Here is a 14271-nt window from a genome sequence, read left to right on the forward strand (position 1 = left end):
GATACAAATCAGCTGTTTACAGCTGATCTCGACGGCATCACTGGCCTCACCATCCCAGAGAAATCCCCTTTGCTCCTCTCGTCCCACCCTGTTAAATTGAATCTTGGGGTGAACCTGTTTCCCCTGTTTCCCGGTTCTGATTAAACTGCCTGAACTTGTGGAATATTTTCGTCTCTGTCAACCTCTCCTGCTCCCGTCAATACCCGTCCTTTCCTTCATCATCTTTTGTTTCTCCTCCTTCTCTACCTGTAGGTTTTCCTTCTCACTGCCAACTTGAACTATCTCTCTGTAAGAGCATTTTCCTGTTTGACATTTCAAGACAAAGTCGCGTCACTTTCACTTGTTTCTCTGTGAGAGATGGAGATGCGAGTGCTGAGGGCGCGAATGAGACATCGCGAGGAAAGGGCGCGCGGGAAAGCCCGTGAGGGAGAGGACGCGAGGGAGATGATGCCACGGAGATGACGCTAGAGTGAGGGAGAGGGTGCGGGCGATGGGGCGCGCGAGTGAGAGCGACAGGAGGAGACATCGCGAGGGCGCGAAGGAGAGCACGTGAGGGAGAGCGTGCCGGGGATAGGACAGGAGGAAGATGTGGCAAGATTGAGCGCCAGGGAACGGGAGTGTGAGAGAGGCAGAGAAAGTAGAGTGAGAGAGACAGAGAGATAGTGATGCGACTGAGACAGCGTGAGGGAGTCAGGGAGAGGGAGAGGGTGGGGGGAGAGAGAGAGAGAGAGGGAGAGGGAGAGGGAGGGGGAGAGAGAGAGAGGGAGGGGAGAGGGAGAGGGAGGGGAAGAGGGAGGGGGAGAGAGAGAGAGATAAATAGATGGTTAGATAAATAGTTAGATAGGTAGAAAAAAAAACAGTCCGAGGAACATTGCCGGATCTGTGGTTTCACTCTTTCACAGAGATCGGCTTGTTTAGTGATGATAAGTATTCTTTTGAATTATGTGCAGCTACTACTGTAGACATTAGTTTTTTTTTTTTGTTCTATATTAAAATCCTACGAGTTCTAACAAATTGCGTGGTTTCAAAACGTGTGGAGTCTCCTTTGTTTGCGAATGCACAAGTAAATTGCCTGAGCTGAATCAAAGAAGAATACAATGAATGAATTCTCATACAATGTTCATTACAAACAGGCTATAAGAAATCACATAAATACATGGGGATGTAAGGATATGACTCACACGTAGCAAACACTTTAGCGGGATCACAGACGGGAGTCTGTGTGTAAATGAGTGAGACTGCAGGATGATGCGTTACCCCAATCATACCATGGCCAAGGATGTCTCTGAGAAGTTACGGGTCATTCTGAAAGGGTCGGGTGAACAGCCAGAGGTCATGTTCCTTATTAGAACTAACAACAGAGACAAGTTCCTGCAAACAGAATTTAAGGAGTAGGGCAGAAAGTTCGGAAATAAAAACTCTCGGGTGGTGATTTGGGGATTAGTTCAGGTGCCACATGCTTGAGAGGTAACAGATGGTAAGTTGGTACACTTAAATATGAGGCTAACAATTTTGTACAGGAAGGAGGGCATCAGGAACACAGATAATTATGCTCTCTTCCAGGATAAGTGGGACTGGTGTAACATGAATTGGTTACAGTGAAGAGAAAGTAATATTCTCACAGAGAATCTTGCTGGAGCCACGCTGACGATATTTATCCTGTGACATGAGGAGGGGGTGTTGGGATCCAGAGCTACAGGTCAGTAAGTAGTATTGAGAGGACGGGGCATTATTTGTTTGGTGTGTTCAGGAAGGTTTCCAGAAACAGTATGTAGATGGTCCACCAGGGAGGGAGACATACTTGGTATGGTATTGGGAAATAAACCTGTCAAGATGATTGGAGTTTAATTCGGAAAGATTTATGGATCTCAGTTCTAGAGGGTTTCAGATGGTTATTGTTAAGAGCATGTTTGGACCTGCAGGTCGATGATTGTAAATTTGTGGAAGAATTGGGCAGGTGTCATAGAGATTTGCCTCGGAGCTGATATTACTGGCTGTTACTGGATGGAGCTAATGTTAGCTGATGTTTGACATGTGAGAGTCACCAACATCATGCCGATCAGTATTTCGTAGTTCCCTGTGGCTGTGAGGAGGGTAGAGAAGGACAGGGATAGTCAGGTACTTAGGGTGATGAGAAATATTGTATTTGTTTTAAAATGTAAAAGGCGTCATACGTAAGGACGAGGAAGATTAAATTGGACAGGGTCTTGGAAGAACATACAGGAAGCAAGAAAGAAGTCACACAGTGAATCAGAAGAGTGAAGAGTTACCAGGAAATGTCCTCATTCAGGAGGATCAATCAGAATCCCAAGGCATCTTATGCATACACAGAAAACAACAGTGGAGTGGGGAGAGGACAGGACCACTCAAGGACAAAGGTGGGAGTTTACACCCGGAGGCAGAGTTAGCATGTGAGGTAGTAAATGAACACTGGTGTTCACTCAGTGTACAAGGAGGAAAGCGTGATGAGAAAGGCGGTATGGTGATATTCTCCAGCGTGTTCATACTAAAGAGGAGGTGCTGTTGGGTCTCTCAGACCATTTAGATGGGTAAGTCCTTTGGGGGATTTAGACCATTGGGGGGACACAGACCACATGCAGTTAAATGTGATGTTTAAACTGCCGGCACCGTACTGTAAGAACAGAAATCTTAACAACATCTGACCCGTACTGTAAGGGAACGGACTGGTCTATCTCTGGTGTAAGCATATCCTGCATATGTGACTGCACAAGAATAATCAACATTTGACTACAGAGACAGTGAACTTCACAATATCTAGAGCTTCACTACCAGGACACAGACCAATAAAACTCACAGCACTGTGCAGTGAGCACACGGTCCTGTACACACCCAGCACTGTACTCCACCGTTAAACACTTCAAGCACAGGGAACTGTACAAACGTGATATTGGACTGCAATTCATGAACACTATCTATCCCCTCAGTCCCACTGGACATCTCTCAGGATGTAACAGAGAGTTGACAAAGAAGAACCTTGAATGATGTGTGCTTCAATTTGCAAAGGTTTTTGAAATGCTGCTGGCAGAAAGAGGAACAGAAACGTAGGCAGATTCTGTAAAGTTGGAAAGAGTAGTGTGTGGCTGTAATTTCCCCAACATCTACTCAGATTTTCTTAGTGTAGAGGCTCCGAGGAGTGGAATTTGTTGGCATTCTGGAAATACTTACCAGCATTTACAGCCTATACTATGTCAGTTTCAGCAGATTTAGCGTGTGATCTAAAACTTTGATAATGTTCTCTAGATATTTAGTGGAGAATAGCCTGACTGGTTCTGGTTTAGAAACACCAACGCCCTTGAATGCAATAACAATTGAAATACTGTGGATGCAGCCAGTCCATCACAGGTAAAGCCTTCCTCACCACTGAACACATCTACAAGGAGCGCTGTCACAGGAAAGCTGCATCCACATTCAAGAACCCATCATCCAGGCGATGCTCTCTTCTCCATGCCGCCGTTAAGAAGGAGTTACAGGAGCCTCAGGTCCCACAGCACCAGGTTCAGGAATAGCTATTAAACCCCAACGATCAGGCTTTGGAAGCAGAGGGGATAATGTCACTCAGCACAACAATGAACTCGCTCTCAGGAATCCACAGCTCATGTTCTTGATAGTTACAGCATATTTATCATCCATTTTGCTTTGCTTTTTGTTGACTTACACAATTTAGTCTCTTTGTTGTCTGTTCTACATTGGTGATTTGCCAGTCTCTGATGTGTGCAGTGTTTCATTGATTCCTTCTCGTATCTTTGTATTTACTGTGCACGCCCGCAACAAAATGTATATGTTGACATTTGTACTTTAACAATACATTTACTTTCAACATTGAACTTCACAGAAAGTATCTTGTGAGGATAGGTGGAGTAAGATAGGGCTTTTCTCTTTGGCAGGAAGCAGGATGAGAGGGGGACTTGATGGAGGTATACAAAATGATAGGAGGCATCAAATGAGTGGAAATCCAGAGCATGTTTCCCAAAGGGGATCTCGCTAAAACAAGGAGGCCCAATTTTAAGGCGATTTGGAGAAAAGTGTGTGTGTGTGTGTTTGGGGGGGGGGGTTGTGGCGGGTGGGTTGTGCGGATGACTGAGGATAACTTTTAAGCACAGAAAATGTGTGGAGTTTACTGCTAGGGATGGCGGTAAAGGCAGATGCATTAGGGACACTGAACAGTCCTTGCACTGGGCATGACCCTTGCAATTGATGAATTTCAGTGGGAGATCATTTTGATAACAGTCATCCTCAAAGATGGATACAATCTTGGAGGATTTTGCTAAACTAAGGGCAGCTAATGATCACATACCACCTTGTACTTCCTGCTCACCTTCTACTGCCTTCTTATCCTGACTGATGGAATGAAGGGATAGGTAAATAGGGGGAAACAGCGGAGAATGATTAAATTATAATCAACCACCTTGTGGGCGCCTTAGCTTACTGTTTTGGACAGTCAAAAAGAAGCTTTACCCCAGCAACCGGTGACGTACTAGACATTGTTCTCTAAAGATTGGCAAAGGCTCAAATAAGGAGCAATCTGATCTTGCAGAAGGAGCTCAAGGTATAGCTAAATATGGGAGGGATGAGGTAACGCCGAGAATGTTCTGGAGAAAGGGGGAAGGTTCCGAACGAGGAACTGATGGGCTAGTTTTGGCTTAAGATAATTATAACTAACTTACCAATGATTATCTTACACCTAGTTGTATTTTAGCATGTGATTAAAATGATTCTAATGTTGTCTGAACTTGTAATCGTAAGATTTCCTGCTACCTGATCAATGTTATAAATTGTGGAGAATTGTGTAATTCGGGGGCAGTTTCTGGACTGGTTCCTTTGGGAGGTCAGTCTGTAACTTCCCCCATAGCATGCTATGAGTAGAGAATAAAGGTTTGAAAAGAATTACGTGTGTCAGTGTATTTGTAGTACAATTCCTATTGCATCGGGTCCGATCAAGTACGACAGTATGATTGTCGCCATTTTGACGCGCGCGTGTGTGTGTGTGTGTGTGTGTGTGAGAGAGAGAGAGAGAGAGAGAGAGAGAGAGAGAGAGAGAGAGAGAGAGAGAGAGTTTTCCCGTGCTTGAAAGAATGAGAAAGAGAATCTGAGAGTTCCCATTTGGATTCAGGAATGTTTCCAGTAACTGGTGTGTCTCGAAAGAGGGGTCACAGTGATGGGACGAATATTCAGATCAGAACAAAATCATTTACGCAGCAGGTAGTGAACCTTGGGAGCTCACATTCCACTCTTGTGTTTGAGAGAGACATTTACAAATTTAAATGTACAATTTAAAATGAACAAAGTAAATGTATTGTCAAAGTATATCTATGTCACCATGCGCAATCCTGAGATTCATTGCTTGAGGCAAACTCAGTAAGTCCAAGAATCAAGACTGAATCAATGAAAGACCAAACCCAAGATCATGGACATAAATACAATGTGCAAAAGAGAACAAACTATGCAAATACAATATAAAAAAAGGAAATAATAAATAAATAATAATAAATATTAAGAAGAGAGAGAAAAAAAATAATAATAAATAAATAAGTAAATAAATTACAGTATACATATATTTAACAGATTAAAAATATGCAAAAACTGAAATACTGTATATTAAATAAGTAAGGTAGTGTCCAAGGGTTAAATGTTCATTTAGGAATCGGATGGCAGAGGCGAAAAAACTGTTTCTTCATCGCTGAACGTGTGCCTTCAGGCTTCTGTGCCACCTACCTGATGGTAACAGTGAGAAAAGTTCATGTCCTGGATGCTGGAGATCCTTAATAATGGACGATGCCTTTCTAAGACACCTCTCCCTGAAAATGTTCTGGATACTTTATAGGCTAGTACCCAAGATGGAGCTGACTACATTTACAACTATCTGCAGTTTCTTTTGGTCCTGTGCAGTAGCACGCCCCCACCCCCCCCCCCCCCACTCCCACCCGCATACCAGACTGTGATGCTCACGGTCAGAGTGCTCTCCATTATACTTCTATAGAAGTTTTTAAGCCTATTTGTTGACATGCCAATTCTCGAGTTTGTTCGTCTATAAATACTTCAATAATTAATGCAATATGAATTTTGACCTCTAGATGATGCACCCTTAAAAAATCTATATAGCTAAGGTGAAAGAATATTAGAAAAGGATTTGAAAAAATTCTACTGTGAAACCATTCGAACCAGGTGCTTTACCTGAATTCATCGAAAAAATAGATAAAGATCCCACAGAATGTGTACAATATAGGCCTATAACTTTGCTGAATGTAGATTCCAAATTTTTTTCTAAAATATTAGCGGCCAGATTGGAAAAAGTATTGTCTCAAATTATTTATGTTGATCAGACGGGTTATATTAAAAATCGTTGTTTTTTTTTAATATTAGGAGATTAATGAATATTGTTTTTACTCCTTCACCTTGAACTCCAGAACGTGTCATTTCACTAGGTGCTGAGAAAGCGTTTGACAGGGTTGAATGGACGCATTTATTTAGTTCGACGTTTATATCTTGGACTAAATTAATATACTTTACCCCTTCGGCGTCGGTATTTACCAATAATCAGAGATCTCCTATTTTTCAGTTGTTTGGCGGCAGCAGGCAAGGTTATCCTCTTAGTCCATTGCTGTTTGATATTGCTTTAGAACCCTTGGCCATTGCTATTCGTGAATCAACTATTATATTTGTTGTCACTCGTGGGAATGAAACACCTAAGTTATCACTATACGCTGATGATTTATTACTATATATTTCTAACCCCGAAATTCCGGGCACTCCTATCCTTGCTTGATAAGTTTAGTAATTTTTCGGGCTCTAAATTGAACCTTAATAAAAGTGAACTTTTCCCTTTAAACATGCAGGTTCCAATTTATAGATGTTTACCATTCAGACTGCTTAATGATTATTTTACTGATCTGGGTGTTAAAATTACTAAGAAACATAAGGATTTATTTAAGCATAACTTTTTTTTGCCTTGAATTGATCAAATTAATCACATTTTTATTAAATGGTCGCCATTGTTTCTCTCAATGCTTGGTCGAATTAACGCTATTAAGATGATTCTCCTACCAAAACTTGTATACTTGTTTCAAGCATTACCAATTTTTATTTCTAGATCCTTCTCTGATACTTTGGATTCTAAAAATCTCTTCATATATATGGCAGAACAAAAATCCTAGATTAAGTAATAAATATTTACTGAAGTCTAAAGAGGGCGGTGGTTTGGCTTTACCAAATTTTAGATTTTACTATTGGGCAATTAATATCCGATATTTAATATTTTGGACACAGGATTTGGATATAACTTTACGCCCGCAATGGGTAAACCTGGAATGTAAATCTCTCCAAGGGTTTTCTTTGACTTCCATTTTAAGGACTTCTTCACCATTTGTTAGTTCTAAATTAAATAAACAAATGGTTAATCCAATAATTAAACACAAAATACAAATAAGGTTTCAATTTCGTAATTTTTTTTGGCTTGACCCAATTTATTTCATCAAGCCCTATTACGTCTAATTTTTTCTTTCAACCTTCTATTATAGATCAAGCTTTTTCGGTATGGAAAATGAAGGGTATATTTAGCTTTCGTGATCTATTTTGGAAAACTGTTTCATATCGTTTGAACAGTTATCTAATAAATATAATTTGCCTAGATCTCACTTTTTCAGATAATTACAAATTAGAAACCTTTTAAATATTAATTTACCCACATTTCCAACTTCACATCCAATTGATATTATGGAAAAATTCCAAGTTTAAATCCTTTTCAGAAGGGTTTAATAGCATTCATTTATCATTTGAATTTGAAAATAAATTCAGGTATATCTGACAAAATTAAGACTGAATGGGAAGGAGAACTCCAACTTCCTTTACCTATAGAAAAATGGGGGAAACATTTCAATTAGTTAACACGTCCTCTTCATGTGCTAAACATACATTGATACAATTTAAGGTGGTACATAGGGCACATAAGTCTAAAGACAAATTAACTCGTTTCTATGCAGGTATAAGCCCAATTTGTGATCGATGCCATTATGAAGTTGCTTCCTTGACTCATATGTTTTGGTCTTGCCCTTTCTTACATAAATATGGGAAAGATATCTTTGATATTATTTCTACTGTTTTGCATATTAATTTACAACCACACCCTGTTTCTGCAATATTTGGGTTACCAATGATGGATGATAGTTACTTCTCCCCTTCATCCTGTCGAATGATTTTTTTTTTTAACATTAATGGCTAGAAGATGTATCTTATTGAACTGGAAAGAGGTCAATCCCCCTACTACATTTCAATGGTTTTCTCAAACTACATCTTGTTTAAATTTAGAGAAAATTAGAAGTGGCACCTTCGACCCTTCCATTAAATTTGAAGAAACTTGGAGACCATTTATTCAACATTTCCATATGATATAATTTGACCTTCTCGAATCCTTTTTTTTTTAACTTATAATACACGTATAGAGGAGTGGAGTTAACGACATTAATGATTTTATCTAATGTAATATGTTAGCCTGTCTTTTATTTTTCTATAGTCCTGTTTTCAGTTTTATTTAGTTTAGGTTAATATTGCTTAGTTTAATTAATATGTCTTTTTTTTTCTTTTCTAATTTGTTTTTTTTTAGATTTTTTCTCATTTATCCTTCTACCATGTTTAATTATATTTAGAGTCTGGGAAACTTTATACATCTGTATTATTACCAATGCAATATTTGCAATGCCAATTATTAATAATGTCATCCCAATCTCTGTTTATTAATAGTGTTGCTATGTTTATAATTTTGAAAATTAATAAAAAGATTGGAAAATAAATTTTGAACTCTGTTCTTGCTTTTTTTTAAATGGCGACAGCCATTTTGTGAACAGTTTTATGAACAGTTGTGAACAGATACATGGATGGGAGGTGTATGGAGGGATATGGTCCGTGTGCAGGTCAGTGGGACTAGGCAGAAAATGGTTCGGCACAGCCAAGAAGGGCCAAAGGGCCTGTTTCTGTGCTGTAGTTTCTATGGTTTCTATGGTTTCTATAAGTTTGAAATGATTCTTGCTCTGGGATTATCTCATGAGCAGGTGGTGGTGTCTGCTGATTTGGAGCTGTTACAAGTCTCAAGGTTGTTTCATTTGTACATGCATTAATAATAAATGCAGTTTGAATCTTGACCTCAGCTCTTGCTTCTTGATGGTTGAGGTAGACATTTTGTGAAGTGCTTGAAATGAGAGTTCGAGGGCACCTGCAGTTTTCGGAGACAGATGGGAAGGTTCTAAACCAAGGGGGATGAACTGAATTGGATACGGACACGAGTATATACGGGCAGGGTCAAGCAGAGACGATGGATCTACCCCCCCCCCCCCCACACACACACAGAAACACACTGACACACACTGAGACACACACACACACACACACACACACACACACACACACACACACTCACACACACACACACAGAAACAAAGACAGACAAATGCACAGAGACACGGACACACACATACGCACACAACCACACTTTCTTATCTCCGTTTCCAGCTCTCTGCCGTGTTCTTTGACACATACGGGGTGATAGGATTAGACTGCTGTGTTTGATGACCATGCGTTATGGTTAGGGATAGGTCCTGAACGAGCCCACAGATGTTCTGATTGTGACTAAGTCACTGAAGATATTAGAGGGTTGCGCGGACGTGAAAGTGTTTATTCATCACCACAGACATTTTCTTGGAGACCCTCTCGGTAGAGTCCCCCGAACACAAACTGCATTGCGAATTTATAATCTTGAGGAGAATGGTAACAGTAGGTGATTCAATACTATTTCAAAAGCTACAATGACATAATTTACTTCAATATTCTGTGTTTGACAAATGGTTCCTTTGAAGTACATATTTACAGTAAAAGCACATTTAATTGTTAAGACACCTCAGAGGGTTCAGTTACCTTTGTTGGGACAAACTAACTCCCACAAATGTCTAAATAGTAATTCAGAAAATTAAACACAAACTGTCACCGCGGGTATTGCAGCTGTCTGAGGTAATCGGCTTGTAAATACTGTAATGTGAAACCCTTTATTTTTAAATCTGTTGAATCTGTCCCTGTGGAGTAGCTAAATGGCATTAAAACCACAGGCATGTGCTGCCTTAACATTTCACTCAGAGACACCGCGCAGGGGGACAAGTCACTGGACAGAGACAATATCTGCAATGTTGGATAGGTACGAGCGTGTGGCGAAAATGTTGTACGTGTTCATTGCCGTCATTGGAGTTCCTGGTGAGTGAGCAGAGCAATTCATGTTTGGTATTTCTGAGTGTTAACCGGCGTGAACCTGTTTATGACAATTTTACAAGTTTCCCACTTGATGACCATTACAAAAATAATCGACAGAGATATCGATCCCGTCAGTTCAACACTCTCATGCTCAGTACGTATTGATAAGTGGAATTAAGCCTCTGTCTGTCTTTTAACTCACGGGATCGACTTGAACGATGTTCTTTCCTTTAATGACACCATGTCCAGATTTATCCCAGTGTAGGGGAGGGGAATCTCCCCGTAAAGGGTTGACTGCGGGGGTGGGGGGGGATGGTTGCATTGTGAAGTTCCCTCTATAGAACATAGAACATAGAATAGTACAGCACAGTACAGGCCCTTCGGCCCACAATGTTGTGCCGAACCTCAAACCCTGCCTCCCATATAACCCCCCCCCACCTTAAATTCCTCCATGTACCTGTCTAGTAGTCTCTTAAACTTCACTAGTGTATCCGCCTCCACCACTGACTCAGGCAGTGCATTCCACGCAAAAAACACTCTCTGAGTGAAAAACCTTCCTCTAATATCCCCCTTGAACTTCCCACCCCTTATCTTAAAGCCATGCCCTCTTGTATTGAGTAGTGGTGCTTTGGGGAAGAGGCGCTGGCTATCCACTCTATCTATTCCTCTTATTATCTTGCACACCTATATCATGTCTCCTCTCATCCTCCTTCTCTCCAAAGAGTAAAGCCCTAGCTCCCTTAATCTCTGATCATAATGCATACTCTCTAAACCAGGCAGCATCCTGGTAAATCTCCTCTGTACCCTTTCCAATGCTTCCACATCCTTCCTATAGTGAGGCGACCAGAACTGGACATAGTACTCCAAGAGTGGCCTAACCAGAATTTTATAGAGCTGCATCATTACATCGCGACTCTTAAACTCTATCCCTCGACTTATGAAATCTAACACCCCATAAGTTTTCTTAACTACCCTATCCACCTGTGAGGCAACTTTCCGGGATCTGTGGACATGTTCCCCCAGATCCCTCTGCTCTTCTACACTACCAAGTATCCTGCCATTTACTTTATACTCTGCCTTGGAGTATGTCCTTTCAAAGTGTACCACCTCACACTTCTCCGGGTTGAAATCCATCTGCCACTTCTCGGTCCACTTCTGCATCCTATCAATGTCTCTCTGCAATCTTCGACAATCCTCTACACTATCTACAACACCACCAACCTTTGTGTCGTCTGCAAACTTGCCAACCCACCCTTCTACCCCCACATCCAGGTCGTTAATAAAAATCACGAAAAGTAGAGGTCCCAGAACAGATCCTTGTGGACACCACTAGTCACAATCCTCCAATCTGAATGTACTCCCTCCACCACCACCCTCTGCCTTCTGCAGGCAAGCCAATTTTGAAGCCACCTGGCCAAACTTCCCTGGATCCCATGCCTTCTGACTTTCTGAATAAGCCTACCGTGTGGAAACTTGTCAAATATCTTACTAAAATCCATATAGATCACATCCACTGTACTACCCTCATCTATATGCCTGGTCACCTCCTCAAAGAACTCTATCAGGCTTGTTAGACACGATTTGCCCTTCACAAAGACATGCTGACTGTCCCTGATCAGACCATGATTCTCTAAATGCCCATAGATCCTATCTCTAAGTATCTTTTCCAACAGCTTTATCACCACAGACGTAAGGCTAACTGGTTTATAATTACCCGGACCACCCCTACTACCTTTTTTGAACAAGGGGACAACATTCGCCTCCCTCCAATCCCCCGGTACCATTCCCGTGGACAACGAGGACTTAAAGATCCCAGCCAGAGGCTAAGCGATCTCTTCCCTCGCCTCGTGGAGCAGCCTGGGGAATATTCCGTCAGGCCCCGGGGACTTATCCGTCCTAATGTATTTTAACAACTCCAACATCTCCTCTCCCTTAATATCAACATGCTCCAGAACATCAACCTCACTCATATTGTCCTCACCATCGTCAAGTTCCCTCTGATTGGTGAATACCGAATAAAAGTATTCATTAAGTATCTGAGATATTGATCAGAGAAAACCCCTAGTCCTGTATTTCACCTCTCCCTGTGGAGATCACAGTCGGATCCCGCTGACTGTTGGTCAATAATTGGGTCCGATCACCTGGATCAGAGTCCTTGGATCTGCTGACAAGAGTTATCAAATTGAACTGCGCTGTGGAATTAATCCTTAACGGACGCGCTCAGCCTCCGGTTACTAAGTTGTCGCTACTTTCCCCTGAGATCCGTCGTAAATCGGGACAGCGTTTCGTCCTGAAGACGGTCTCGGCCCGCATCAAGAGTTTGTTCAATTCCATGGATGCCGCCTGCCCTGCTGAGTTGCACCAGCATTTTGTGCGTGTTACTCCCCTCTGTATCGCTTCTCGGCCCCCTCAGATGCTGAGTTTCCAGAGACCTGGTGAGTCACGGTTAAATCGGTGAAACCGGCCCCATCAGCGACTGGAATCGGGATCAGCACCGATTGTTCTTCTCCATGTCGCTCGTTCTTATCGCCGACGATTGCCGACTCATCATCTTATCTGCACACTGAAGAAGGCAGGTTAGAGACAGTGTGACCCGTGTCTATTGTTAGATTAGCAGCCGCTCACAGAGTCTAGCACTCCTGAGGTTCAGCTGAAACACGATCCCGGGTCAATTCCCGGAAAATAAATTCAGTTATGCCCACTGTCTGCCCTCTCTCTCTGTCTCCCCCTCTCCAGTGAATTTAGTGGCGATTGTGATCCTGTCCCGGGGAAAGTGCGGCCTCTCTACCTGCACCACTCGCTACCTGGTGGCCATGGCAGCGACCGATCTACTGACCATTGTCACCCAGGTCATTTTGTATCGAATTAATGTGTATTACTTCCCGTGGAGTTTTCTGAGCATCACCCCTGTGTGCAGTGTTATCGAAGTCCTGACGTTCACAGCCACAGACTGTTCTGTCTGGTTCACCGTCACTTTTACCTTTGATCGGTTTGTCGCCATTTGCTGCCAGAAGCTGAAAACAAAATATTGCACCGGAAAAACTGCGGCTGTGGTTCTGACAACAACCGGCGCAATGTGCTTTCTGAAACACGTCCCCCGGTACTTCACACTCGAACCCAGAGTGATCATCGGCGACGTACTGTGGTTCTGTGTGATGAAAGACAATTACTTCACCAACCCCGGGTGGGTGGGATATGACTGGTTCGATACGGTTTTAACTCCGTTCCTGCCTTTCGCTGGGATCCTGCTGCTCAACGCTCTGACAGTCAGACACATTTTAGTGGCCAGTCGGGTCCGTAAGGGTCTGAAGGGTCAGAGCAAGGGGGAGAACCGCAGTGACCCGGAGATGGAGAGCAGGAGGAGGTCTGTGGTTTTACTCTTCACCCTCTCCGGCAGCTTCATCCTCCTGTGGATGACATACGTTGTAAATTTCATTTATTATCAGGACTCAGGAAAAGGATTCGATTTCAATGATTCTGAACGGATCTTTCAGCTCGTCGGGTTTTTGCTGAGGGATTTCAGCTGTTGCATCAACACATTTATTTACGCGGTGACTCAGTCAAAATTTAGGGAGCAGGTGATCAGCGCGGTGAAATATCCGGTCTCCTCGGTGCTTCAGTTGATTAATAAAGCCGCGACCTGAGCACAAGCCAGAGGCGGCCGCAGTGTCTCCAGTCCGGGCTGTGGCTCCTCACAATCACCGCCTGATCTCCCAGATATTAATCCCGGGCGGATTGTTCCATCGACCGGCAGGTACGGGACATTAGGATAGTGTGTCGGGGGTGGGGGGGAGGATAAGCAAAACATCGTTCTGGAGACTGATTACAGTCCTTCATTAGGCCCGCCAGATGTCAGTCACAGAACTACTGCAGAATGCGCACATCCATTAGTCTGTGGATATGTCCATCTAATCCGATTCCGCCTACCAACCTCACAGTCCGACGTTACAAGACGGCTGCGGTCTAGTCTGATGCTGGTTGGCTAATCCAATGACAATCACAACAGTCTCCGCCTTCCCATTT

The 14271-nt window shown here is 42.6% G+C and overlaps 1 protein-coding gene across 1 annotated transcript; it reads left to right on the plus strand.

Annotated features, from left to right (window-relative positions):
• Positions 1 to 490: 490 nt before the first annotated feature.
• On the plus strand, positions 491 to 13892 carry LOC140185031 (probable G-protein coupled receptor 139). The gene is made up of 3 exons (XM_072238255.1): positions 491 to 549; positions 9698 to 9780; positions 12985 to 13892. Exons 1-3 carry the CDS (start codon positions 491 to 493, stop codon positions 13890 to 13892), a joined length of 1050 nt encoding a protein of 349 aa, XP_072094356.1.
• Positions 13893 to 14271: the final 379 nt, after the last annotated feature.

This window comes from Mobula birostris, chromosome 20 (assembly GCF_030028105.1).
Source record: "Mobula birostris isolate sMobBir1 chromosome 20, sMobBir1.hap1, whole genome shotgun sequence".
Taxonomy (NCBI): domain Eukaryota; kingdom Metazoa; phylum Chordata; class Chondrichthyes; order Myliobatiformes; family Myliobatidae; genus Mobula; species Mobula birostris.